This window comes from Hylobates moloch, unplaced genomic scaffold, assembly GCF_009828535.3.
Source record: "Hylobates moloch isolate HMO894 unplaced genomic scaffold, HMol_V3 SCAFFOLD_5, whole genome shotgun sequence".
NCBI lineage: Eukaryota > Metazoa > Chordata > Mammalia > Primates > Hylobatidae > Hylobates > Hylobates moloch.
Window position 1 is genome coordinate 116296884 of NW_026652280.1, and position 27667 is coordinate 116324550.

At 40.8% G+C, this 27667-nt stretch overlaps 1 protein-coding gene and 1 pseudogene across 2 annotated transcripts; both read right to left on the reverse strand.

Annotated features, from left to right (window-relative positions):
• Nucleotides 1-3386: 3386 nt before the first annotated feature.
• On the reverse strand, nucleotides 3387-12718 carry CHIA (chitinase acidic). 2 transcript variants are annotated; one of them, XM_032151967.1, is made up of 10 exons: nucleotides 12646-12718; nucleotides 12129-12165; nucleotides 9259-9315; nucleotides 8420-8585; nucleotides 6052-6176; nucleotides 5755-5878; nucleotides 5285-5470; nucleotides 4724-4843; nucleotides 4495-4636; nucleotides 3387-3747 (listed from the first exon to the last, which is right to left on the reverse strand). In XM_032151967.1, the coding sequence occupies exons 4-10, from the start codon at nucleotides 8573-8575 to the stop codon at nucleotides 3482-3484; spliced, it is 1119 nt and encodes a 372-aa protein (XP_032007858.1). In that variant the 5' UTR covers nucleotides 8576-8585; nucleotides 9259-9315; nucleotides 12129-12165; nucleotides 12646-12718; the 3' UTR covers nucleotides 3387-3481. The 2 variants fall into 2 exon arrangements, with proteins under 2 accessions (XP_032007858.1, XP_032007857.1); XM_032151966.2 differs by lacking the exons at nucleotides 8420-8585; nucleotides 12129-12165; nucleotides 12646-12718 and having other exon boundaries at nucleotides 9259-9314.
• A 10403-nt stretch (nucleotides 12719-23121) lies between these two features.
• LOC116467948 (acidic mammalian chitinase-like) lies at nucleotides 23122-27323 on the reverse strand (annotated as a pseudogene).
• Nucleotides 27324-27667: the final 344 nt, after the last annotated feature.

Here is a 27667-nt window from a genome sequence, read left to right on the forward strand (position 1 = left end):
TTCATCCTCCTGTGAGTGGTAGGCACCCAGGACTGGCCTGCATGAAACTACAGGCCTACCCAACCCTTTGTGTCTGCTGAGAGAAGTCTGCCATGGACCACACACCACCTGACATGAGGGGTCAGCTTGTTAATTCCTATCTCACTTCCTTTACCTCATTCATTTATTAATTCACCAAGTATTTATTCCCTTATAATATGCCAGGCCTTGTTCTAGGCAGTGAGAATGTTGCAGTGAGCAGAAATGCCTTTCCTCATGGAGGTTAATACTAGTGAGGGAGGTAGATGATAAAAAAGATAAATACATTAAATGAATGGTAGGTCAGGTAGTGACAAGTGTCAAGAAAAGGCAAAAGAAGCACAGCAGGGAGAGGCGGAGAAAGGGGTTTTCAAAATTAGGTTGAGTGGCCAGGAAAGACCTCACTGAGAAGGTGACTTCCAGGAAAAGCCTGAAGAAAGTGAGGGAAAGAGTCAAATGGAAATCTATGGAAAGTGTGTTCTAGCTTGTATGAAGGCTCTGAGGCAACACATGCCTGGAATTCTTGAGAAACAGCAAGAAGATGACATAGTTGAAATGGAGTGAGTGAGAATTGTTGGAGGTGAGGTCAGAGTGGTCAGGGGAGCTAGCTCATGCTCACCCTCTTTTTGCACATAGTAGGTGCACAGTAAACATGCATTTGAATGACCAATTAATATGTAAAAATAGGAAGAAAAATGGAGGGGACACTACTTTTTTTGGCTGCAATAATTTCCCTGTTCTAGAAATGGTGGCAGAATTCATCTTTGTGGGAAAATAGTGGCATTGAAAAAGGTGCTAGTTTTGAAAACCACTTTGATTTAGCCACTGGACACTATGTTGTTCAAAGATGCTCTTCCTCAAAGCCAACAGCTGATGTCATGTCATTTTTTCATTAACTGCAGAGTCCCACATCCCCATGTCCCCACTCAGTGCTATTTACTTTAGTAGTGACCTAAATAGGAAACCGCTTTCAAAAGCCACCCCCAAAATTTCTATGCTCTATTTTACTCCAGATTTCATCATTCTTTGACTAGAAATATAATGACATTACTAGTGATACCCACTTTTACTGTCTCTTGCCTTCCTCTGTTCATTGAAGACACAAGTCCCCCACTTCTGTCTTCAATCTTCAAAGCATGTCACAAAGGTGCTCAGTCAATCCATTGGCTACCATCACCATGAGTGCCATTTTCCTATATTCTTTAATCCTATTCCAGTCTCATCTCATCAATGTTGAATTTAGATCCTGTCACCAACCTCATCCCCGCTATCACTCTCCAATTGCTTCACAGCCCACTTACAATGAAACACAAACTTCTAATCATGTTTCAAGACCTTGCATGATCTGACCCCTGCCTATTTCTTCTCTGTGCCCACCACCTCATGGCCATGCTGGGCTTCTTGTATCTAACACTCCATGTTCATTTCCACCTCAAGGACTTTGCACTTAGTCCCTCTGCCCAAAACACACTTTTCCCAGATCCCAAAACAGACAACTCTTTTTGACTGTCAAGACCATCTTGTATAGGACCTCCTCAGAGAAGCCTTCTGGGATTGCTCCAAATAAAGTAGTGTCCTCTTTTGGTCACTTTCTATCACTGTTTTACTTTTCTCATTTGTTCATTTGCTTATTTATCATCTAACACTTCCACAAGCAAAATATAATCCCCATGAGAGTAGAGTATGTCTTATTTACCACTATGTCTTCCATACCTAGAATATCACCTAACACATAATAATCAATAAATGGTGTGAGTTTATGAATAAATGATGTTGCCCAGAGAGTGGTTGCACCTCCTCACTGCCACCAGTGCTGTCATCTCCCATGAGAACAATGTGGTGTGTGTCAAAGGAGGCAAGTAAAACATAGTAGATAAGACTGTGAGCTCTGGGGCCAGCCCACCTGGCTAAGTATCTGGCTCTGCAACTAACTAGCTGTGTGATTTGGGGCAGGTTAATTAATTCATCTCTACTTCAGTTTCCTGGAGTTAACGTTATCCACCTCATAAAGTTGCTAGGAAAACTAAACAGGAAAATATATGTAAAACACTTAGAACAGTTTGACACATACTACGAATGCCAGAAAAAAGAAATGAGCCCTTATATTCTCATTACGTTATTTAGGTTTCTTTCATTTGCATGTAAAAGAAACAAACTTTAGTCAGCTTAAGCAGCAAAGAGGAATTTATTATGTGGTTATAGGGATATTTCACAAAATCCACAGGCAAAAGTGCATCTGTGCCTCAGGAAGGAACTATAATCAAAAGCTAGAAAGCCATCTATCTGGCCAGGCGTGGTGTCTCACGCCTATAATCCCAGCACTTTGGGAGGCCGAGGTGGGTGGATCACTTGAGGTCAGGAGTTTGAGACCAGCCTGACCAACATGGTGAAACCTCGTCTCTACTAAAAATGCAAAAATTAGCTGGGCATGGTGGCACGTGCCTGTAATCCCAGATACTTGGAAGGCTGAGGCAGGAGAATCACTTGAACCCGGGAGGCGGAGGTTGCAGTGAGCCGAGATCACGCCGCTGCACTGCAGCCTGCTGATAGATTGAGACTTCATCTCAAAAAAAAGAAGAAGAAAGCCATCTATCAGTAAATGTTCTCTCTCATCTCACATCCTGGCTTTTGTCTGTAGCTCAGCTCTGCATCTAGGACAACTTTTCCTTCCCCCTAGTCCCTCGCTACAGCTCCTGATCTTACATATTGCAGACCCACCCACACGAGTGATGACAGGCAATTCCTTGTTCTGAGCTGCAAATTCTGAGGTGTGATGATCTTATTGGGCCTCTTGAGCCTGATGTCTATCCCAGTCTATCAGCCAAGCCATGGGAGGGGGTATGCATACAAGCACAGCAGCTGGTGGCCACCACTACAATTCCAATGGTAGGTGTCGTCTTCTGAGAAAGGGAGCCTGGCTGGTCCATGGGCTAGGCAGACACCCTAAATGGAGTCTACTGCACAAATCTTCCCAAAGCTGCCAGTCCAGGAGGTGTTAGACCAGATCTAGGTCTTCAGTAGCAGTGGAGAGGATGTCCCAGTCTTCCACTCCTTGAGCAAGCCAGGCAGCACTGCCTATGTCCCCCAGTCTTACAGAAGCACTTCAGCTCCTTCCTGAGGAAAACTGCCTGGTGACAGACCTATCCTCTTCATATCCTCATCCCTCCCATGCACCAAACATTCAGACATTTCCTCCTTACAGCTTCCAAACTTCATGCAGACAAACACAGGCAGATAGAAGACTGTGGTGCTGTTGGCTCCACCACTTCCTCCCACACTCTACTCCACCACTCCACCCCCCAGCATAGCTCCTATTTTCATATCTGGAAAAGGTTTCCACCCAAATCACTTAAAAGCAAGGACAGTCATGTTTTGACCTGATTTTATTGCAGGACTTTTGGTAGGAGCAATATGTCCTAAGCAAAAGAGACTGGAACTCTAGGGAATATAGACCAGGTCAGGTTTATGCCCAGTTGCAGCAATCACAGCTGGTGTCGAAGACAAGCCCGGCCTGACAGTTCTGCTGGTACGTGACTCCATTCAGGCAGTGCCAGAAGGCATTTCTGTTATTTGCCACGGGGTAGAGGCCATTGGCTTTGCCAGCACAGAATCCACTGCCTCCCGAGCTGCCTCCAGAGCTGCTACTCCCGCTCCCGTTCCCGCTGCCACTCCCGCTGCCACTGGGAGCAGCAGTTATTGGCTCAATGGGCTGAGCTGGAGCCGTGCAACCTGAAACATACAGCAGTAAGAGCAGACTAGTGGGCTTGGGAGAGGCTCTAAGCTTCACCTAGAGGTGAAGAGAACTGTGGGAGTGGAAGTGTGGAGGTGGGGTGCAGTTGGCTCTGGATCCCTGCAACTGAGAAGAGAAAGTAGCTCCATATTCAGGAGATAAGTAAAGCTATTATGTCAAGCCAGCCTGGCTTTTAATTGTAAAAAAAAAAGGCTGCTCTTTCCTTATAACATCTAAATCGTTCAAAAAAATATTTACTAACCACCAAATGTATGCAAAACACTTTTCTAGAATCTGGGCATAAATGGTGAACAAATAAATTCTAGGAAAAATCTGGAAAAAATTTAGAGAATTGATACGTCCCCTGAATCACTGACTAGAGGTATGTGAGCATTGGTGAGGGTTTCTTAAATCTCCCCAGGTGGGCTGAGAAAGACTTTGAATAAGGGATTCATAGAGAAGCAGATACTTATATTGATGTTAGTATAATTTCTTGAGGCTCTTCCACACCCTTAAGACTTAGCAGACTTAGAACACCCACCCAGTTAGGCCTGGCTTCCCATAAGTGCATCATGTTCCTGACATGGCCGTTCAAGGGTAAAACCTGTCTCTCATTTGGGCAAGAGCAGTGAGGTGAAGTGGAAAGAGGATCCCTGGGCAGGGGGGAGGTGGGAAGACATCAGGGTTGCTTTTTGAGTTGGAGAAGAGGCATTTATACACCTTGGCATTCCCCCTCAGTCACTTACTTGCACTCTGCAGGCTGAGGGCCTTCTTCAGGGTGGAGATTAGGGGAAACTTGCCCTGGTTGCAGAAAGTGCCAGTGAAGTCATCCAGATCAATGGCCCAGACCATGGCGCCTCCGAATTCGTTGTGCTTAAGCCATTGAGCCTGTTTAAAGAAAGAGGATAACAGGAATCATTTGCTTTCCTGGGACTCAGGGCTGGGACCTCAGCACATTTAAGGGACTGATCTTACCTTAATATCGAAGCTCTTGACGTTGTCATAGCCAACCCACACATTGCCCTGAGAGGCATAAGGCACTTCCTGAGGGGCATCCCATTCCTGAGTGGCTCCATTTTTCAGGAAGGTACAGATCTTTCAAAAGTCAAGAGATTCAAATCTTTTAAATGTTACTCCCATTAAAGAAAAACATGTTTCAAATTTTTCTTCTTTCATGTCTCCAGTTGGGGTTTTGCTCAATTTCTAATTACAGGTTTTTATTTGTAGTAAAGAGGATAGCGTTGCTTGTCAAATGATTTTGGGAACCCACAGTAATATGAGAGGTATATTTATTTTATAACCTGTGTGCTAATATAAATTACATTAAAAAGGTAGTCTGTCGTGTGAAGGGATATTATGCATTGTTAAATGCTCTTCATTTGGATTATGTAAATGAATGTTATTTAAACACTTTAAGCAGCTGTGTTTAAAGCATTTAGGTAGGAGACAGAATGAACATTCAAGATTTCAGCAGATTCCAGCCCTAAGGCACAGTGCATGGAATTCACAGAGCACTTTTCAGTCCAATCTACATACCTCATAGTAAGCCCAGATCCCAGACTCCCTGGTATAGGGCCCAGCAGGACCAGCACCAGAGGTGGGGGCACCAATTCCAGTGTTGGAGGGGTTGCTCAGGATGAAGGTGTGTCCATAGGTAGGGAATCCAACAATGAGCTTCTCAGCTGGGGCCCCATTGTCCTTCCAGTAGTTCATGACATAATCCTGCAATGTCAGTGGGTTAGTTACAGGGCCCAACCAGCTGAGGACCCAGTGCTTAGTTATATTAGTCCCCTATTCCAACAGGTAAAACTCTATGCTGTTAATTGCAGATGGATTAGTGTTTTTTTCAAAACATTTTGGTGAAGTTGTAGTTAATGAAATACGATCAACTTGAGACAGTTGTTTAAGTGAGACACTTGCAGAATTTATGTTTACTTTGCGTCCCAGTCTCTATGTGATTTTCATCATCATCTCTGGTCTGCTCTTGCATCTGTACAGGGACTCACCACATTGAGGTAGGCATTGCTGCCAGTGTCAGTCGGGTATTTGTAGAGGGGACTGTTCTCTCCAGTGTAGCCCTCCCAGGGGCCATAGAGGTCGTAGGTCATGACATGGATGTAGTCCAGGTACCTGATGTGGGACAGAGGCTTTAAAATCATTCTGATGGTCATTTCCCACACCTATGCAGGCACAGGACACCACTTCTAAAGTCTCCTAAACAAGGTCCCTGAATAGCAAGCCAGACAAGTCTAGTGTGCCCGAGTGACACCTCCAGGAGTTTGAAGATAAGGCACATCACTCACTGTGACAGTTGGGGAATCTCATAGCCAGACTGGATGTTGGAGATACCAGCAGCTACTGCAGCAGTGACCATCAGCCTGGGCTTGTTGATCTGCTTGGCCTCCTCCTCAAAAGCTTCACGCATTTCCTGCAGAATAATAAGGCTTAATAGGACATCTGTGATGCTGATTTCAGCTCCTTAAATAATAATAATAAACATATGTTTGTATAATGCTTCTTTCTCTTAAATTGCTTTCACGTATTTTATTTTACTTTAGTCTCTCAACAACCTAATAAAGTAGATAGGATAGATAATATTATTGAATTTTCTGGCTATCTAATATGCATAAGAGTTAGGACACTTCATCAAAGTCCCACAGTGAGTTAGTAGGTAGGTCATGACCAAAACCCAGATCCCAGATGACCATCAGGACTCCATTGTATCTCTATACTTTGAAGCTATAGTTGCAGTGATACCCTACATCCAGCAGGTATAGAAATTTGTTTCATAAAGTAGATGAACTACTTTATAGGACTGACATCCCATCAAATAAAACGGTGAATTGGCCAATAAGGAAGGCGGTAACAGCTAGATGATAGGTTCCCATTCAATACTAGAGATTAATCCACCTGTATCTGGGCGACTGTAATCTCATTTGGAGTACTGGGTTTAGTTCTTATAATTGCACTATTAGGGCGTGCCAGAGTATGTTCCAGTGAAGGCTGGTTCTGAAAATTGTCATGTGGTTATTGATTGAAGGAATTAAGATATTTAAGTGGAATAAGAGAAATTATAGGCAAGGCATTACAGCTGTCTTAAGACATTAAGCCCATATACTGCAAAAGGTGCAGTCTTATTCTCTGTTGCTTCAGCAGGAAGAACTAGAAACAATGACCAGAAGTTATAAATTATGACTAGAGGCATGTTCCAGCCAAGAAAGAGATATTCCTTTATGATCATTAGAGCAATTCAACAAGTAAGTAAATTGACTTTTCACCTATTACTTAACATTGAAACTATTCAGAGGCTGGATGATGATCTGTTACATAGAATGGTATAGCAAACGATCTGTCTTGGGAGACAGTAAGTCTAAAAACCAAGTATATCAAGTCAAGCTTTTTTGTTCTGAACTCCAGATTGGTATTTATCTGATGCCTACTGGGCATTCCGTTAGGATGCTCTACAGATACCTCATACTCATCAAGTTCAAGTCAATTCTTCTTTCAAATCTACACTTCTTCCTGTATTTACCATCTTAGTTAATAGCATTAAAATCAAACCCATCCTCAAAGTCAGAAAACTGGAGGTCCTCTCCGTTTCCTATTTCCAGTTGATCTCCAAATCCTATTGATTCTATCCTCTTGATATCTCTTATGTACATCCTCTTCTTGCCTCAGTGTTAGAGCCTTTTTTGGGGCCCTGATCATTTCTTGCTTGATTTAATGCAATAACCTCCTAATTCTATCCATGCCTTCCCATCTCCTTTTAATTTATCCTCTATGGTTAAACCCAGCTCTCTACTATTTAAAATTCTTCAAAACAGTCCCATTGCATCAAGGGTAAAGTGCAAATTCCTGAACATAATATAAAAGTTCTCACATTATCTGGTTCTTCATGCAACTTCACAGCCATTACTCACCCACTTGCTCACACTTATCTGTATATCATTTGTGCCATTCCCATCCTCACTTAATTGATTAACACCAGTTTCTTTCAAGACTGAGCCCAAGCATTACTTTCTCTAGGAAACACTTTCTGATCCTGCCCCAGAGCAGAATTAGTTACCCTCTTTCCTTGTTACTTTTGTACTCTGCAGACCTCTAGCATGGCATTTATCACAATGCACTGTCATTGTTCATATTTTTTCAGTCTTCCACCTCAGAAGTTCTTCAAAGCCAAGGATAGTGTCTTATTCTTACATTTAGCCTGACAATGTCTGCCACAGAATATGTATTCAGTAATAATGGGCAGCCTACTGTAATGCTTAGAAGCAATGGACTCTGTAGCCAAACTGCAGAGGAAGTTATGATGCCTACTAGTTGTGTGATCTTGGGCAAGTTACTTAAACCCTCTCTGTACTTTAGTTTCCTCATCTTTAAAATAAAGATTATAATACTTATAGTATGTATGCCATGGAGTAAATATGAAGATGAAATGAGTTATGATTCTTAAAACAACATGTAGAGCAGTGCCTGGCACAGAGCTCACATGTTGTTTTGTTGTTGCCATTAAATGTTTGTTTAATGAACGCATGATATATAAGAATCTTTGCAATGCTAATATTCTATCAGTTTAAATTCAAGTTTTGTTTTACCCTAGAGCCACCAATTCTCCTCGGAAAGAAAGACTTTGAATCTTTTTGGATTAAAGACTGTGACTTCCTTCCCCACCTGCACCAGGACAGTGAAGAGTTGCTTGTCCTGAGGAGGGCTCCCACGAGAGCCAGGGTACTCCCAGTCAAAGTCCAGCCCGTCAAACTCATACTGGCGCAGGAATTTGATGACTGAGGTGATGAAAGTCTGGCGGTTCTCAGGAGTAGAAACCATGGTAGTGAAACTGAGGGAGACCCAAAGAAGGCAGGGTGAGGCCTTGGTGGTCCCAACACCTTGGAGTAAAATCAAGCTCTCAATTTCTGCCTCAGAGCCCTTCATCAGGACCCATAGCCCAGAGTAAAGCATGTTCTTGGTTTTCTCCTCTCCTTCCTTTGTAATCAATACTCTTCCCAGCTATGGTATCTTAACATTCCCTTTATTTTGTTATCCCCTCAACTCTGCTCTTTCTCTCAAGTTGCCCTTGTTTCTTTGAATACCTGGCAAACCCAGCACACTGTGTTCCTTCCCCAAACATGTACCCTCCAAGAAGTCCTCTTGTTTATTTGTGTGATTTTCTCATTCCTCCCCCCACCAGAAGATAAATAGAGGGAAGCACTATAACACTCTCCTCAGGGTTTGTACTTTTGAAATACTTTAAGAAGAGGTTGTTTGGGAACCTCAGTAAGTAAACCTCTGTGGGTAGGGCCCCCAAATGTCCACCAAATTAAATGTATGAAACAAATTGTGTTCCACTTAATATTGAGGTTCTGGTATAGCAATTTATTTAATTCATATATTTGTTTATGTACATCCTCAATACCCTGTCTTAGATTGTGAAGTCTAAGGGGACAGTGATCACATGGGGCTAACTTGTTTTCAATAGCAAACGAATAACATGCTCTCCATAGAAGACTTACGGGGCAGTCCCGAAATTCCAGCCTCCAATGGCCAGGAGAGTTTTCAGCTGGCTGTTTCTGTAAAGCAAAGGATAGAAACAGGTAAATTTCAAAATTCATGACTCCCTCCATTTAAAATACATTGCTTTAGTATTGGATCTGGTCAGATATTTTTGTTTTGCCTTTTGTAGAACGATTTTCCTCCCCTACTGAAAACTTCCTTTATAAAAATTCTTTGTGGTGTTCTTGTCATGAATGCACTCAGAGTTCCCTAGGGAAATCTAAATTTTGAAACTGGGCTTTAAAAAATATTGTGTATTGGCAGTATCTTTGATATGTGTAAGTTTAAAAAGCATGAATAGCTAATATCATATTCTATTCTATCAGATAAAATGGTAAATGTTGCTTGAGCTTAATTACATTTTTAGCCTCTGTAATGTTAAAATAAATTAATTGGCTTGAGATTATACACATTCTCTCTAATAGAGATTCCCAAACATTAACATACATAATAATTAAGTGTAAGGGTTGTGGGAGGACAACATTAAAAATCTGGGTTTATCACCCCTTCCTCTGAGATTCCAATTCGGTTGGATTGCAGTAGGGACTAACACTTACTCAAGTACCTCACATGATTTTGAGGCAAGTTGTCAATGGACCACACTTCAAGAAACACTGCTGTAAAGGAGTTTATTTACTCTTAGTCATTGTAACTTAAATTCTAGTAGCTGTATTCACGATAATGTCATTACTGATAGTAGCAATCACCTGTAGCTTTCCTTCTCTTAAATATGACTAAACTGAACAGTCAACTCAGAATGGATTAAAGACCTAAATTTACAACCTCAAATTGTAAAACTACTGGAAGAAAACCTTAAAAAAAGCTCCAAGAGCTACAGCAAGAATTTTTTTGGATATGACCTGGAAAGTGCAGCAACAAAAGCAAAAATAGACAAATGGGATTACATCAAGCTAAAAAACTTTTGCATGACAAAGGAAACAGAGTGAAAAGACTACCTGTGGAATGAGAGAAAATAGTTGGAAACCATATATCAAGTAAGGAGTTAGTATCAAAACTTTATAGGAAATTTATACAACTCAGTAGTAAGAAAGCAAATAACCTGATTAAAAAATGGGCCAAGGACTTGAATAGACATTTCTCAAAAGAAGACATACCAATGGTCAACAAGTGTATAAAAAATGCTCAACATCACTAATCATCAGAGAAATACATATCAAAATCTAATGAGACACCACTCAATCCAGTTAGAATGGCTGTTATCAAAAAGATGAAAGGTAAGTGTTGGAGAGGACGTGGAAAAAAAAGGAACTCTTGCACACTGTTGGTGGGAATGAACATTAGTGTAACCATTATGGAAGACAATATAGATGTTCCTCAAAAAATCAAAGAAATAACTATCATAAGATCCAGCAGTTACACTACTGGGTTTATATCCAAAGGAAATGAAATCAGTGTGTTGAAGAGATATCTGAATTTCCATGTTCATTGCAGCACTATTTACAATAGCTAAGATGTGGAATCAACCTAAGTGCCCATCAATGGATGAATGGACAAAGAAAATGTGGTCTTTATATACAATGAATACTAGTAAGTCTTAAAAAAGAGGTAGAAATCCTGCCATTTGCAGCAATATGGATAAACCTGGAGGATATTATGTTAAGTGAGATAAACCAGGCACAGAAAGACAAATACCACATGATCTCACTTATAAGTGGAATCTAAAAGAAGTTGAACTCATAGAAATATATAGTAGAATGGTGGTTAGCAGAGGCTGGGGGTGGTGTGGGGATGGGGGTTGGGGGGAATGTTGGTCAAAGGATACAAAATTTCAGTTAGAAATGAGGAATAAGTTGCAGAGGTCTATTGTACAAAATGGTTACTATTATTAGTAACAATATATTGTATTTTGAAAATTGCTAACAGTACATTTTAAGTGTTCTCACTACAAAAAACATTAAGTATTTGTGGAAATGCATATGTTGATAGTTCAATTGAGCCATTCCACACCGTATACATATTTCAAAACATTACACTGTCCATAATAAACACACACAATTTTTGTCAATTATAAAAGAAAAATGAAATGCAGAGTCTTGGTCCCCATCTCAGATCCATGGATCTGAACTACATTTTAAGAAGCATTAATATTTGGGAAGTACTGAAAAAGGGGATACCAAATTAAATATCTCCCTCCTCCTACTTATTTTTCAGGCCATTGAAAGCTTGGTAGAGAGTCACATCATTCCATTCCGTGGTGGTGATCTCATTGTTCCGCATCCCAGCAAAGGCGTAGATCAGGTGGGTACAGAGGCAGGGGTCGATGTCATCAGGCATGAAGCGCCCCAGGCCTGTCCGGTACTGAGCCCAGTTGGTGAAGTAGCATGTCAGCTGGTAGGCAGAGCCTGTGTGTAGTCAGCAGGAGGGACAATGGCCTAGTTTAGGATCCACTGAAGTGTGCTGTGAATTTTGGCCCTGCCTCTGTTTCCCTCCCTGTGCCTCAGATGCCTGATCTCTGTGTGGAGGTAGTTAGTATGAACACCCTTGCAGATGCATCCTAAGATTCTAACTCAGAACTGGTCACTAACTTGGAGTTGTTTATTTTTAACGTTGACAGATTCATTTTGGGATTTTGGATAAGCCTAGCTAGCAGCCTTCTAAGAAAAGATGCCCATAGTCCTATGAAGCCCAGTGAATACCAGTTTATAATTCAGATGGTCATGCTGGAGAGTATAGCAGTGACAGCCAATCCAAAACACTAGATTACTCCCAAATCAAACCCATCTGTCTGTGAAGCAAACAGCGGCTCTCTTTCCCTAGTATGGTTTATCTCGTATATACACATTCAATGATAAAACAAGGAGTCCGTGACTTACCCACAGCTGCAAATTCAGTACAAGGACAAGACCTAGATAGAAAGAAAAAGCATATAGTTTGAACCAATTGTCTGTACCCCGTAGAATCTAATTCTGAAGGATTGATTGCCTTCCAATTTGTCATAAATTGTTACAGCCTCAGTGAAATTTGCTGGTGATTCCAAAGGCTTTTCAGTGAATACAACAGTAGATCTACCTGTCCCCACCTTTATCACAAATGACCATGGTGCCTTCGTCTCACACCTTCCATGTCACAAATAAATGTTACTGAATGCTGAGTCTGAAGTTTACTATCTATGGAAGATGTAGTTACTGAAATTACCAACTGATCACTGTACTCAATGATGACACATCCATTCATTCTTCCCCTACCTGAGTGATAGAACACAGCCTTCCAACAGATAAGGCATCTGCTAAATCAGAGAATTCAGTATCTTCTGAGCTTTAGGGGTTTTTTGGAATGACTTTCAGGAGGCCTTATATGAGGAGAGAAGAGCTAGGAACTATGGGGTGAGACTCCAGATGCCTTTCCCTGACTTCTACAAAGCAACTCTTCTACTCTGATTGTCTTATAAATTGAGCTTGAGGTTTCATTTGGAAAAGGTTCTGAAGCTTAAACAGTTTTCAAATCCCAGCTCTAGAGCAACTAATAAATTCTTGGTATGACTTGGCTCTAAACAACTTACTGAATCAACCTCCTTGAATAATTTAATTTCTAACATGTTTATGGTACATCATCAACTCAGTAGGATAATAGGGGAATAAATAGAGAAATAATTCTGAAAACAGCAGAACAAAGACAACTTGCACAACTCTATCTCAGTTCCTACTGATTTTCTTCCCCGAAAAAGCTAGTCCAAGGACATAAGCAAATAAATAAACATTATTCCAATTAAAATGAGACGGCATAGGAAGAAGAGCAAAGAAAAAGGAATGGCTGAACAAAAGATGGAAGAGTAAGGCTAACACTAGGAGAAAGTATGCTTTTCCTTTAGGACAAGGTCTATGGGGTTAACAAAAGCAGAAATGTTACCAGAGTCAGCTGAAGTTAAGAGAACAAAAGGCAGACTGATTTGTACATAACAAGATTCATTTGAAATTTGAAATGATGAAAGAAGAATGGAAAAGTATAGGGATGTAGTATGAAGACCACTTCATGATTGTCAGAGCCTGTGAGAGAAAAAGAAACTAGATAAGATAAAGGGTCAATCTCTGATTACAAACCCACCTGTGAGGAGACTAAGCTTTGTCACGGTTGCAGTCAGCACCAGTCCCACAGAGCCTAGATTGGCTTTTTATATGTTCTGATTCCGTGATTATCACAAAGGCTTCTAAATGGAGAACAATTTGACCCAGATGTGTATGTAGTTAATCAGTAAATCAACGGACCTTCTCTTCTACAAACACCCTCCCAAGACCTTCAACCTACACCCTCCCACCACCTTCTCTGCCCAACAAGGACAGAACAATGTCATGGCTCCTAACAGGGTGGTGGAGACCATCACCATGGAAAGCACCAGTTTAATAGCTTTTTTGGCAGTTCCAAGGGCTGATAAGCAACTATTTAGATACTGTGGTTAGATTTTCTGTTGTGGACATTTTGTATCTGGCATCAAATCAAGTCTTTATGGAAAAATAAATAAAAAGAAACTTTGGAAGTTATTAGCTGTTCGTAAACCTTTTTTTCCTCATGGAATTATTTATATGTAATTCGTACAATCACTGCCTAAGAAATCTTCCCTCTTTAGGTGCTACTTTCTCAATATTCTACTCACACATGTTCTTTGGAATGTCTTCAAGTCATGACTATATGACAACTTTATCTAAGAATGTTTGGATCCCGAAATGTCCCCTCTAAAGGTCACCAAGAACTCTCTAGTGTTCTGTAGTTTCAAATTACATCCCCTAAAAACTTTGTGTTGCTAATGGATAGAAATAATATTGATGATATTGAAATCAGTCTCTTCATAGAAATATTTGCAACTTGACCATTTCTGGAATTTTGTATTTAAATTAACTCCAATCTACCCCTTCCAAACATAATTCACTACCATTGTTCTATAATACACTTCTCCTTTGGCCAAAGGTCTATTCTTTGCCCTCAAACATGCCTTGCATGTCTTTGCTCAAGTTATCCCTCCACTCCTTGCCTGTAATGTCTTGCCTGCAGTGTCTCCTTATCCTCACTGCCTATCCCAATCTTAGCAGTTCTTCAAAGTCCAATTCAGATCTTTTCTATCTTAATGGTCTCTCCTTCTTCTGATTTACTTTATGTACTCTAGCACGTATTTTCTGTATTGCTTATATGATACTGTCTTGTGACAATACCAGGAATGCAGTTGGCGGGAATATGGGTGATCATTATGGGATTTCAGCACCTTAGCAGAGTTCTTGTGAGTCCAGACAGGTTTATCCATTTATCACATTTGGAAATTAAATTGTATCCATTCTTCCTGTGATCAGTAGGTTAAGTGTTTTGTTCTACTCTCAGAAACAGAGAAAGTCTAACAGAAGTGCTGCCAGGAAAAATTTTTATTTTATTTTAGTTCCAGGGTTCATGTGCAGGGTGTGCAGGTTTGTTACACAGGTAAACATGTGCCATGGTGGTTTGCTGTCCCTATTAACCCATCGCCTACGTATTAAGCCCAGCATACGTTAGCTATTTTTCCTGATGCTCTCCCTCCTGCCACCCCCACTGACAGGCCCTAGTGTGTGTTGTTCAGGGAACATTTCAATTGTGAAAATAATCATATCAACAAACACTACAAGTACCTACTATGTGCCAGAGACTGTATTTGGTGCTTATATCACTTAGGCTTTAATTCTGTAAGCAATCAAAACCAACTCTAAGAAGCACAAATCAATATATTTGAAAGACATGAAGAAACTCACAGAATCAAAAAGAATACAGAACCTGCCTCTAATACAATAGAAACCAAGTCTTTCTATGGGGAGGGGTGTGGGAGGAAGGCTTAGGAGAAATAAACTCCAATTTTATTTTCCATCCATGAATGACAAGAATTAAATCCTGGGGAAAAAGCATATTGTTGTATGACACCAGACCCTCGATTAGGGAAAGGGCAGGGCACTTGGATTTACATTTTCACAAGGACTGGTCACAAAATGAAATTCTAAAAGAATAAAAAGTGAAAACTGAGTGACTAAAAAAAATGACTATCATCAGAGGGCTTGACTTTATTGTTTCTTTTACCCTAGAAAGAGAATTATTACTATAACACCAATTTTGCTGATGAGAAAATTAATCAGCTATTAAACACCAGATCCAGATCCCTGCGTTAAGTAGATAAGTTTTGGTCCAAGTTAAACTGAGTGAGGCATTTTCCCAAGGTAGTCCAGAGAATACTGTTGAGCCAAAGAGTCAGAACGTCAAATTAAAGTCAAGGATTTGCAAAAACAGACAGCAAAGCCAGTAGCTCCAGGTTTATCGTATTCAGGACTATCGGGTGTAGCTATCATTTATATCTAGTGAGGTATTTTCTATTGAATGTGGCATCCCTGGTTCTAAATAAATGACATGACCTACAGATTAAACATTTCTTTTTAATAGCTCCTTAAGAGCCCCAGCAAACTTGCATCCCATCTGAGCACTTGGTTATTGGAAAGAATTACTGCCATTATGAGTCATAGAACGAATAGTTTTTTTTTTAATTTTATTATTATTATACTTTAAGTTTTAGGGTACATGTGCACAATGTGCAGGTTTGTTACATATGTATACATGTGCCATGTTGGTGTGCTGCACCCATTAACTCGTCATTTAGCATTAGGTATACCTCCTAATGCTATCCCTCCCCCCTCCCCCCACCCCACAACAGTCCCCAGTGTGTGATGTTCCCCTTCCTGTGTCCATGTGTTCCCATTGTTCAGTTCCGACCTATGAGTGAGAACACGCGGTGTTTGGTTTTTTATCCTTGCGATAGTTTACTGAGAATGATGATTTCCAGTTTCATCTATGTCCCTACAAAGGACATGAACTCATCATTTTTTATGGCTGCATAGTATTCCATGGTGTATATGTGCCACATTTTCTTAATCCAGTCTATCGTTGTTGGACATTTGGCTTGGTTCCAAGTCTTTGCTATTGTGAATAGTGCCGCAATAAACATATGTGTGCATGTGTCTTTATAGCAGCATGATTTATAGTCCTTTGGGTATATACCCAGTAATGGGATGGCTGGATCAAATGATATTTCTAGTTCTAGATCCCTGAGAAATTGCCACACTGACTTCTACAATGGTTGAACTAGTTTACAGTCCCACCAACAGTGTAAAAGTGTTTCTATTTCTCCACATCCTCTCCAGCACCTGTTGTTCCCTGACTTTTTAATGATGGCCATTCTAACTGGTGTGAGATGGTATCTCACTGTGGTTTTGATTTGCATTTCTCTGATGGCCAGTGATGATGAACATTTTTTCATGTGTTTTTTGGCTGCATAAATGTCTCCTTTTGAGAAGTGTCTGTTCATGTCCTTCACCCACTTTTTGATGGGGTTGTTTGTTTTTTTCTTGTAAATTTGTTTGAGTTCATTGTAGATTCTGGATATTAGCCCTTTGTCAGATGAGTAGGTTGCGAAATTTTCTCCCGTTTTGTAGGTTGCCTGTTCACTCTGATGGTGGTTTCTTTTGCTGTGCAGAAGCTCTTTAGTTTAGTCAGATCCCATTTGTCAATTTTGGCTTTTGTTGCCATTGCTTTTGTTGTTTTAGACATGAAGTCCTTGCCCATGCATATGTCCTGAATGGTATTGCCTAGGTTTTCTTCTAGGGTTTTTATAGTTTTAGGTCTAACATGTAAGTCTTTAATCCATCTTGAATTAATTTTTGTATAAGGTGTAAGGAAGGGATCCAGTTTCAGCTTTCTACATATGGCTAGCCAGTTTTCCCAGCACCATTTATTAAATAGGGAATCCTTTCCCCATTGCTTGTTTTTGTCAGGTTTGTCAAAGATCAGATAGTTGTAGATATGCGGCATTATTTCTGAGGGCTCTGTTACATTCCATTGATCTATATCTCTGTTTTGGTACCAGTACGATGCTGTTTTGGTTACTATAGCCTTGTAGTATAGTTTGAAGTCAGGTAGTGTGATGCCTCCAGCTTTGTTCTTTTGGCTTAGATTGACGTGGCGATGCGGGCTACTTTTTGGTTCCATATGAACTTTAAAGTAGTTTTTTCCAATTCTGTGAAGAAAGTCATTGGTAGCTTGATGGAGATGGCATTGAATCTATAAATTACCTTGGGCAGTATGGCCATTTTCATGATATTGATTCTTCCAACCCATGAGAATGGAATGTTCTTCCATTTGTTTGTATCCTCTTTGATTTCATTGAGCACTGGTTTGTAGTTCTCCTTGAAGAGGTCCTTCACGTTCCTTGTAAGTTGAATTCCTAGGTATTTTATTCTCTTTGAAGCAATTGTGAATGGGAGTTCACTCATGATTTGGCTCTCTGTTTGTCTGTTATTGGTGTATAAGAATGCTTGTGATTTTCGCACATTGATTTTGTATCCTGAGACTTTGCTGAAGTTGCTTATCAGCTTAAGGAGATTCTGGGCTGAGACAATGGGGTTTTCTACATATACAATCATGTCATCTGCAAACAGGGACAATTTGACTTCCTCTTTTCCTAATTGAATACCCTTTATTTCCTTCTCCTGCCTAATTGCCCTGGCCAGAACTTCCAACACTATGTTGAATAGGAGTGGTGAGAGAGAGCATCCCTGTCTTGTGCCAGTTTTCAAAGGGAATGCTTCCAGTTTTTGCCCATTCAGTATGATATTGGCTGTGGGTTTGTCATAGATAGCTCTTATTATTTTGAGATACGTCCCATCAATACCTAATTTATTGAGAGTTTTTAGCATGAAGGGTTGTTGAATTTTGTCAAAGGCCTTTTCTGCATCTATTGAGGTAATTATGTGGTTTTTGTCTTCGGTTCAGTTTATATGCTGGATTACATTTATTGATTTGCATATGTTGAACCAGGCTTGCATCCCAAGGATGAAGCCCACTTGATCATGGTGGATAAGCTTTTTGATATGCTGCTGGATTTGGTTTGCCAGTATTTTATTGAGGATTTTTGCATCAATGTTCATCAAGGATATTGGTCTAAAATTCTCTTTTTTGGTTGTGTCTCTGCCAGGCTTTGGTATCAGGATGATGCTGGCCTCATAAAATGAGTTAGGGAGGATTCCCTCTTTTTCTATTGATTGGAATAGTTTCAGAAGGAATGGTACCAGTTTCTCCTTGTACCTCTGGTAGAATTCGGCTGTGAATCCATTTGGTCCTGGACTCTTTTCGGTTGGTAAGCTATTGATTATTGCCACAATTTCAGAGCCTGTTATTGGTCTATTCAGAGATTCAACTTCCTCCTGGTTTAGTCTTGGGAGGGTGTATGTGTTGAGGAATTTATCTATTTCTTCTAGATTTTCTAGTTTATTTGCATAGAGTTGTTTGTAGTATTCTCTGATGGTAGTTTGTATTTCTGTGGGATCAGTGGTGATATCCTCTTTATCATTTTTTATTGCATCTATTTGATTCTTCTCTCTTTTCTTCTTTATTAGTCTTGCTAGTGGTCTATCAATTTTGTTGATCTTTTCAAAAAACCAGCTCCTGGATTCATTAATTTTTTGAAGGGTTTTTTCTGTCTCTATTTCCTTCAGTTCTGCTCTGATCTTAGTTATTTCTTGCCTTCTGCTAGCTTTTGAATGTGTTTGCTCTTGCTTCTCTAGTTCTTTTAATTGTGATGTTAGGGTGTCAATTTTGGATCTTTCCTACTTTCTCTTGTGGGCATTTAGTGCTATAAATTTCCCTCTACACACTGCTTTAACTGTTTCCCAGAGATTCTGGTATGTTGTGTCTTTATTCTCATTGGTTTCAAAGAACATCTTTATTTCTGCCTTCATTTCGTTATGTACCCAGTAGTCATTCAGGAGCAGGTTGTTCAGTTTCCATGTACTTGAGTGATTTTGAGTGAGTTTGTTAATACTGAGTTCTAGTTTCATTGCGCTGTGGTCTTAGAGACAGTTTGTTGTGATTTCTGGTCTTTTACCTTTGCTGAGGAGTGCTTTACTTCCAACTATGTGGTCAATTTTGGAATAGGTGTGGTGTGCTGCTGAAAAAAGTGTATATTCTGTTGATTTGGGGTGGAGAGTTCTGTAGATGTCTGTTAGGTCTGCTTAGTGCAGAGCTGAGTTCAAGTCCTGGATATCCTTGTTAACCTTCTGTCTCATTGATATGTCTAATATTGGCAGTGGGGTGTTAAAGTCTCCCATTATTATTGCGTGGGAGTCTAAGTCTCTTTGTAAGTCTCTAAGGACTTGCTTTATGAATTTGGGTGCTCCTGTATTGGGTGCATATATATTTAGGATAGTTAGCTCTTCTTGTTGAATTGATCCCTTTACCATTATGTAATGGCCTTCTTTGTCTCTTTTTTTTTTTTTTTGCTTTCCATTTGCTTGGTAGATCTTCCTCCATCTCTTTATTTTGAGCCTATGTGCATCTTTGCACATGAGATAGGTCTCCTGAATACAGCATATTGATGGACCTTGACTCTTTATCCAATTTGCCAGTCTGTGTCTTTTAATTCAGGCAGTTAGCCCATTTACATTTAAGGTTAATATTATTATGTGTGAATTTGATCCTGTCATTATGATGTTAGCTGGTTACTTTGCCCATTAATTGATGCAGTTTCTTCATAGCATCAATGGTCTTTACAATTTGGCATGTTTTTGTAGTGGCTGGTACAGGACGTTCCTTTCTATGTTTAGTGCTTCCTTCAAGAGCTCTTGTAAGGCAGGCCTGGTGGTGACAAAATCTCTCAGCATTTGCCTGTCTGTAAAGGATTTTATTTCTCCTTCACTTGTGAAGCTTAGTTTGACTGGATATGACATTCTGGGTTGAAAATTCTTTTCTTTAAGAATGTTGAATATTGGCCCTCATTCTCTTCCGGCTTGTAGAGTTTCTGCCGAGAGATCGACTGTTAGTCTGATGGGTTTTCCTTTGTGGGTAACCTGACCTTTCTCTCTGGCTGCCCTTAACATTTTTTCCTTCATTTCAACCTTGGTGAATCTGACTATTATGCATCTTGGGGTTGCTCTTCTCTAGGAGGATCTTTGTGGTGTTCTCTGTATTTCCTGAATTTGAATGTTGGCCTACCTTGCTAGATTGGGGAAGTTCTCCTGGATAATATCCTGCACAGTGTTTTCCAACATGGTTCCATTCTCCCTGTCACTTTCAGGTACACCAGTCAAATGTAGATTTGGTCTTTTCACATGGTCTCATATTTCTTGGAGGCTTTGTTTGTTTCTTTTTACCCTTTTTTCTGTAAACTTCTCTTCTAGGTTTATTTCATTAATTTGATCTTCAATCACTGATACCCTTTCTTCCATTTGATCAAATTAGCTATTGAAGCTTGTGCATGCGTCATGAAGTTCTCGTGCCGTGGTTTTCTGCTCTGTCAGTTCATTTATGGTCTTCTCTACACTGTTTATTCTAGTTAGCCATTCGTCTAATCTTTTTTTCAAAGTTGTTAGCTTCCTTGTGATGGGTTCAAACCTGCTCGTTTAGCTTGGATAAGTTTGTTACTATCGACCTTCTGAAGCCTACTTCTGTCAACTCATCAAACACATTCTCCATCAAGCTTTGTTCTGTTGCTGGCAAGGAGCTGCGATCCTTTGGAGGATGAGAGTTGCTCTGGATTTTAGAATTTTCAGCTTTTCTGCTCTGTTTTATCCCCATTTTTGTGGCTTTTTCTACCTTTGGTCTTTGATGTTGGTGACCTACAGATGGGGTTTTGGTGTGGATGCCCTTTTTGTTGATGTGGAAGCTATTCCTTTTGTTTGTTAGTTTTCCTTCTAACAGCCAGGTCCCTCAGCTGCAGGTCTGTCCGAGTTTGCTGGAGGTCCACTCCAGACGCTGTTTGCCTGGGTATCACCAGTGGAGGCTGTGGAACAGCAAATATTATAGAATAGCAAATATCGCTGCCTGATCCTTCCTCTTGAAGCTTCGTCCCAGAGGGGCACCTGCCTGTATGAGGTGTCAGTCGGCCCCTACTGGGATGTGTCTCTGAGTTAGGCTACACAGGGGTCAGGGACCCACTTGAGGAGGCAGTCTGTTCATTCTCAGTGCTCAAGCACTGTGCTGGGAGAACCACTGCTCTCTTCAGAGCTGACAGGAACATTTAAGTCTGCGGAAGTTTCTGCTGCCTTTTGTTCAGCTATGCCCTCCCCCAAGAGGTGGAGTCTATAGAGGCTGCCAGCCTTGCTGAGCTGCGATGGGCTCCGTCATGTTCAAGCTTCCCAGCCTCTTCGTATACCTACTCAAGCCTCAGCAATGGTGGATGCCCCTCCTCCTGCGAGGCTGCTGCCTCACAGGTCAATCTCAGACTGCTGCACTAGCAATGAGCAAGGCTTCATGGGCATGAGACCCACTGAGCCAGGAGCGGGATATAATCTCCTGGTCTGCTGTTTGCTAATGCCTTTGGAAAAGCACAGTATTTGGATGGGAGTGTCCCAATTTTCCAGGTACAGTCTGCCATGCCTTCCCTTGGCTAGGAAAGGGAAATCCCCCAATGCCTTGCACTTCCTGGGTGAGGCAATGCCCCACCCTACTTTGGCTCACCCTCCATGGGCTGCACCCACTGTCCAACCAGTCCCAATGAGATGAACCAGGTACCTCAGCTGAAAATGCAGAAATCACCTGTCCTCTGCGTTGATCACACTGGGAGCTGCAGACCGGAGCTGTTCCTCTTTGGCCATCTTACCTAATTCTCAGTGGTCAGATTATGAGGCTTTTATGAACAACTGTATGCCAATAAATTAGATAATCCAAACAAAATGAACAAATTTCTAGAAACAAGAAACCTAACAAGCTAAATCATGAAAAGGTAGAAAATTAGAATAGACCTATAACTACTATGGATATTTAATTAGTAACCAAAAATCTTACACTGGGCATGATGGCTCATGCCTGTAATCCCAGCATTTTGGGAGGCCCAGGTAGGAGAATCACTTGAGCCTGGGAAGTTGAGGCTGCAGTGAGCTGTGATGGTGCCACTGCATTCCAGCCTGGGTGACAGAGTGAGATCCTGTCTCAGAAAAATAATAAAATACAATAAGCTTCCAACAAAGAAAAGCTGTAGACCAGATGACTTGAGAGGTGAATCTACCAAACATTAGTGACAAACTAACACCAATTCTTTTCAAACTTTTCCAAAAAAATGAAGAGGAGAAAACTCTTTCTAACTCATTCTATATGTCCAGCATTACTGTAATATCAAAGCCAGATAAACGTACAGGCAAACTACAGACCAAAATCCCTTATAAACATTGATGCAAAAATCCTCAACAAAATAACTATTAAACTGAATTTAACAGGATGTTAAGGGATTATATACTGTGTTCAAGAGGGGTTTATTCATGGAATGCAAGAAATGGTTCAACATATGAAAATCAATGAATGTAATACACCACATTAAAAGAATGAAGAAAAAAAGCATAATCATCTCAATTGATGCAGAAAAAGTATTTGCCAAAAGTTAATACCCTGTCATAATAAAAACAAACTAGAAATAGAAGCAAACTACGTCAACATAATAAAAGCTATGTTTGAAAAACCCATAGCAAATATCATACTCAATGGTGAAAGACTGAAAGCTTTTCTTCTGTTTGTTTACCCCTTTTGAGTAACTTATTTTCAATGTGGGGAGAAACTCTTAAATCAAGGAATGCCCTGGCAGTCAGAAGTGTCTACAGATTGATATACTCTCACTAATGATAGCCTCCTTTCCTACATGCTCTGTGTTTGGAATCTAGCCTCAAAGGGCCCTAGTGAAGGCCCAATTAAAGTGGTGCAACAGGGGGGCTTATCTTGCCTCCCTTCTAGATAGCCACAAACATCCACTTTCAGCTCCAATCCAAGAATTGTTGAATATTGCTCATATTATTAGCTACATGGACCAAGAGAAAGCCACATTTCCTCTAACATTTCTGAGTGTACACCTCATAGTAGGCCCAGAACCCAGACTGCCTGGTATAGGGTCCAGCAGGGCCAGGACCACTGGTAGGGGCATCAATTCCATGGTTGGAGAGGTTGCTCAGAAGGAAGGTGTGTCCGTAGGCTGGGAATCCAACAATGAGCTTCTCAGCTGGGGCCTCATTGTCCTTCCAGTAGTTCATGACATAATCCTGCAATGGCAGTGGGTTAGCTAGAGTTCTCACCCACAGCTGATGGCCTAGTGATTAATTATTAGCTAAACTTTTTTCGGTTTGGTTGTGCCCACTGTACAAAATACTTGCAACATATTTTAGAGCATCACTGACATATATCTGTTAAAGTGGTAGGTCTCATTCTCAACTAAATTCTTTTAATAACATGCAGGCTTTACATATACCCTTTGGATAAAAAATATATGATAGAAGAGCAGAGCTTTTAAAATGATATTCCTGGTATGATTCATTAGTTAATGGCTGAAATTCTATATGATATACATGGGCAAGGGATTAGAACAGTAGAAAATGGGCAAGGCAAAAGGGAAACAGAAAAAGGGGAAAAGTGGAAAAAGCCTTTTATAATTTATTGAAATAGGAGCAGTGGCATATCATTTTCTTTTATTAAAAAACAATGCACTTGTTACTAATCTTCTTTCATATTAGGTACAATTATCAGTATGGTGTTAATAAATAGGCAAGTTTTTTAGTAAATGGTAAATGAGAACAGTTAATTAATTATGGCAGCGTAATTTCCCATTTGAGAAAACCACTAAACTTATGATGCCTTTTGTGCCTGAATCTCTATGTGATTTTCATTATCATCTCTGGTCTGCACTTGCATCTGTACAGGGACTCACCACATTGAGGTAGGCGTTGCTGCCAGGGTCAGTCGGGTATTTGTAGAGGGGGCTGTTCTCTCCAGTGTAGCCCTCCCAGGGGCCATAGAGATTGTAGGTCATGACATGGATGTAGTCCAGGTACCTAAGGTGGGGTAGAGGATTTAAAATCATTCTGATGGTCGTTTCCCACACCTATGCAGGCACAAGGCACCACTTCCAAAGCCTTCTAAACAAGGTCCCTGAATAGCAAGACAGACCAAAGACAAGTCTAGTGTGCCCGAGTGATACCTCCAGGGGTTTGAAGACAAGGCACATCACTCACTGCGACAGTTCGGGGATCTCATAGCCAGACTGGATGTTGGAGATGCCAGCAGCTATTCCAGCAGTGACCATCAGCCTGGGCTTGTTGATCTGCTTGGCCTCCTGCTCAAAAGCTTCATGCATTTCCTGTACAGGAGCAGGAGAAATTCTGTGAATAGTAACTTTAAGTTTACTTTCATGAGGTTTGTGACACTGAATTAAATTAACTTCTTCCATCTTTCCATTCATTCCTCAGCATCCTTACTGGAATAGGATTTTCAGGTCCTTCATCCCAACTAAAATTGTAGGAAACTAGGTTTAAGGTCCCAGTGATCTTTCATATGAGATGGGTGTATGCTATCCAGTCAAAATGATCTGGAACTTAGCTCACCTGCACCAGGACAGTGAAGAGATGCTTGTCCTGAGGAGGGCTCCCACGAGAGCCAGGGTACTCCCGGTCAAAGTCCAGCCTATCAAACTCATACTGGCGCAGGAATTTGACGACTGAGGTGATGAAAGTCTGGCGGTTCTCAGGAGTGGAAACCACGGCAGTGAAACTGAGGGAGACCCAAAGAAGGCAGGGTGAGGCCTTGGTGGTCCCAACACCTTGGAGTAAAATCAACCTAGGAAGTCATCTCCAAAAAGAACTTACAGAGCAGTGCCAAAGTTCCAGCCACCAATAGCCAAGAGAGTTTTCAGTTGACTATTTCTGAGGGAAAAGAAACAAAGTGTTTTATCAGAACAAATGAAAAGAAAGGGAAGCCATTTCAACATTTAGCTGCAATAGTGAGCAAGAAGGCAGGAAAGTGTCATGCAGCCTCTCATCCTGATTTATCTTTGTTCTTATCCTTATTTCCTACTTATGAATGTTGGAGTAGGTGACTATGATTGGTATGTTTCAATGTCTCCACAGTTCTTTTTTTTAATATACTTTAAGTTCTAGGGTACATGTGCACAATGTGCAGGTTTATTACATAGGTACACATGTGCCATGTTGGTTTGCTGCACCCCAATGTCTCCACAGTTCCAATTATTTCCCTAGGAGTGAATCTCCTGACTGGGGAGACGGAATGCTTTATCAATGCCAGCTTTGGATTGCTTCTAAGTGGAAGATTGTTCTCATCTGAGTCCACCAGTAGTTGGACTTATAAGCTTCCCTTGGCAACTGAGCTGGGTTTTAGTTGGCAACTGGCTTCTGTGAACCAGCCATTCCCCTTAAAATTAGAGTCATTCTTGCACTTGAAATAATAAGAAAGCTGAATTTACCTGCTTGTTGGCCTGTTTGGAATTTCAGCCTGAAGTCTGCTTTGGAAGATCTTGTTTAAACTGTCCTTAAAGGTTAAAAGATTTGAAACTCAGGTTTTCCGTCACTTACTTGTTTTTCAGGCCATTGAAAGCTTGGTAGAGAGTCACGTCATCCCATTCGATGGTGGTGATCTCATTGTTCCGCATCCCAGCAAAGGCGTAGATCAAGTGGGTACAGAGGCAGGGGTCGATGTCGTCAGGCTTGAAGCGCCCCAGGCCGGTACTGGGCCCAGTTGGTGAAGTAACATGTCAGCTGGTAGGCAGAGCCTGTTACCCAGAGGAAGAAGGTGAGAGACAAGCTCCCTAGTGAGTCACAGATTTCTTTAAAAACCACAGATTTCCAAATGATTTCCCTATCTGAAGTCTCAAAGGAAAGGGGAAAATCGATGTAAGAACTTTATGTTGCAGCAAACCTATAATTATATAATTTGCAGGCAATAATGAGCAGTCAATTCAGGGCTGAAGATATCTCTTAGAGGTAGCTCTGTTCCTCCAAGAGAGAATTAAATAACCTTAGAAACCAGTGCCTTTAGCTGAAATAGAACCTTAAAGCTAGTAAACTATGATTTAGATGTATTCTAGCCCCCTTATGTGGGAGCTTACTTACCAAGCATTGCTCTGAGAAATTTACTTATATTTACTCATGAATCCTCACCAAAACCCTGTGAGAGAGGTATTATTATTTTCTCATTTTAACCCATTTGGAAACTGAGACACAGAAAAGATGATAGCATAAGCCTATTTAGCCCTTTTAGATATCTCCCTGAGGAATTCCACCCGGGGGGAAATGAGTCATCCAGCAAGAGCCAAGGGCCCTGGCTACTGGTTCAGATTCTGCCATGAACTCTCTGTATTACCTGGGTCAGGCCATATGTCTTATCTCTGCCCTGGTTAACTGGTCTGTGAGATGGAGTGGTAATGCCTTTCCTGTACACCTCTCAAAGAAGAGTTGTTTTAAAATTCAGTAAGATGACAGATTTAAAAATGTTTTAAGAGCAGAGGACACCATGTAGCTGCCTCATCACATTAGTTTTTACTGTTAACACGTATTCTTTAAGACTGCCATGTAGTTGGTTTCTGCTTTGGGATTTTTAGGCAATGGTATCAATCCTTTAAACTTGGTTAGGGAATTTTGAACTCTCTAGAGAGTAGTTAATATTCTTTGTCTGATGTGGAAGGACACAGGGCCATACTGAGATTCCAAATTATGAAGAAGCAAAAGAGGAGCAATATAGTGGTTCATCCCAAGAAATATACCTACCTATCTCAGCTGTCAGCACAAGGAGCAGACCTTAAAGCAACAGAGAGAATAATGTACTGGAGGAATGTGAGTAGAGTAGCCTTTATACATTAGTCACCTCACTTAAGCAGTAGGAAGCTTTTTCTATTTTTCATTCTTTTAAGATCCTCTGTAGATGACCAACCTACTGAGGCTGGCAAAGCCTCTGGATTTGTCCTGGAAACCCACGCCCCTCTATTTCCATTCAAAAGACCATTGAAGTGCCATGAGCCTTTGGGGCTTAGGGGAGGGGGACAGCATGGCAGTGAGAAACCTATCACCAGGCAATTTGGGGCTGTCCCCCTGTTCAGTACATCCCCATACTTTTGCCAAAAGCAAAAATCTCGTTGATCTGGTTTAAATTTGAAGGTAAAAGAGTTTTAAAGGGGCAGAAAAACAAGATGGAGCCATTCAGAGGTACAGAGATGAGATGATCTCTTACCAGTGAGGAGGGTGAGCTTGGCCATGTTGCCTCAGTGGTAGTGTCCCTCATCCAACCTGCCATTTGTACCCTCTTTGCCCTCTCTTGTGCCTTATCAGATTCTCCTTTATCGAGATTGCCTCTCAAGTAAATGTTGATATTGGCAGTGCTCACAAAGCTCAAGCCCATTTAAGAACCCATTATTGACAGGGAAACAATACTATCTTGATCTCATTTCACAAGAAGAAAAGATTGGGCTCAAGCCCAGGAACCACACTAATAAGCTCCATTATGGAGTAGCTTATATAATTCAAAATGGCTTATGTACAGTGGGCTATATTCTCCATTTGGATAGTGCAGCAACTAATTGGCTATTTCACGCACTCTTTG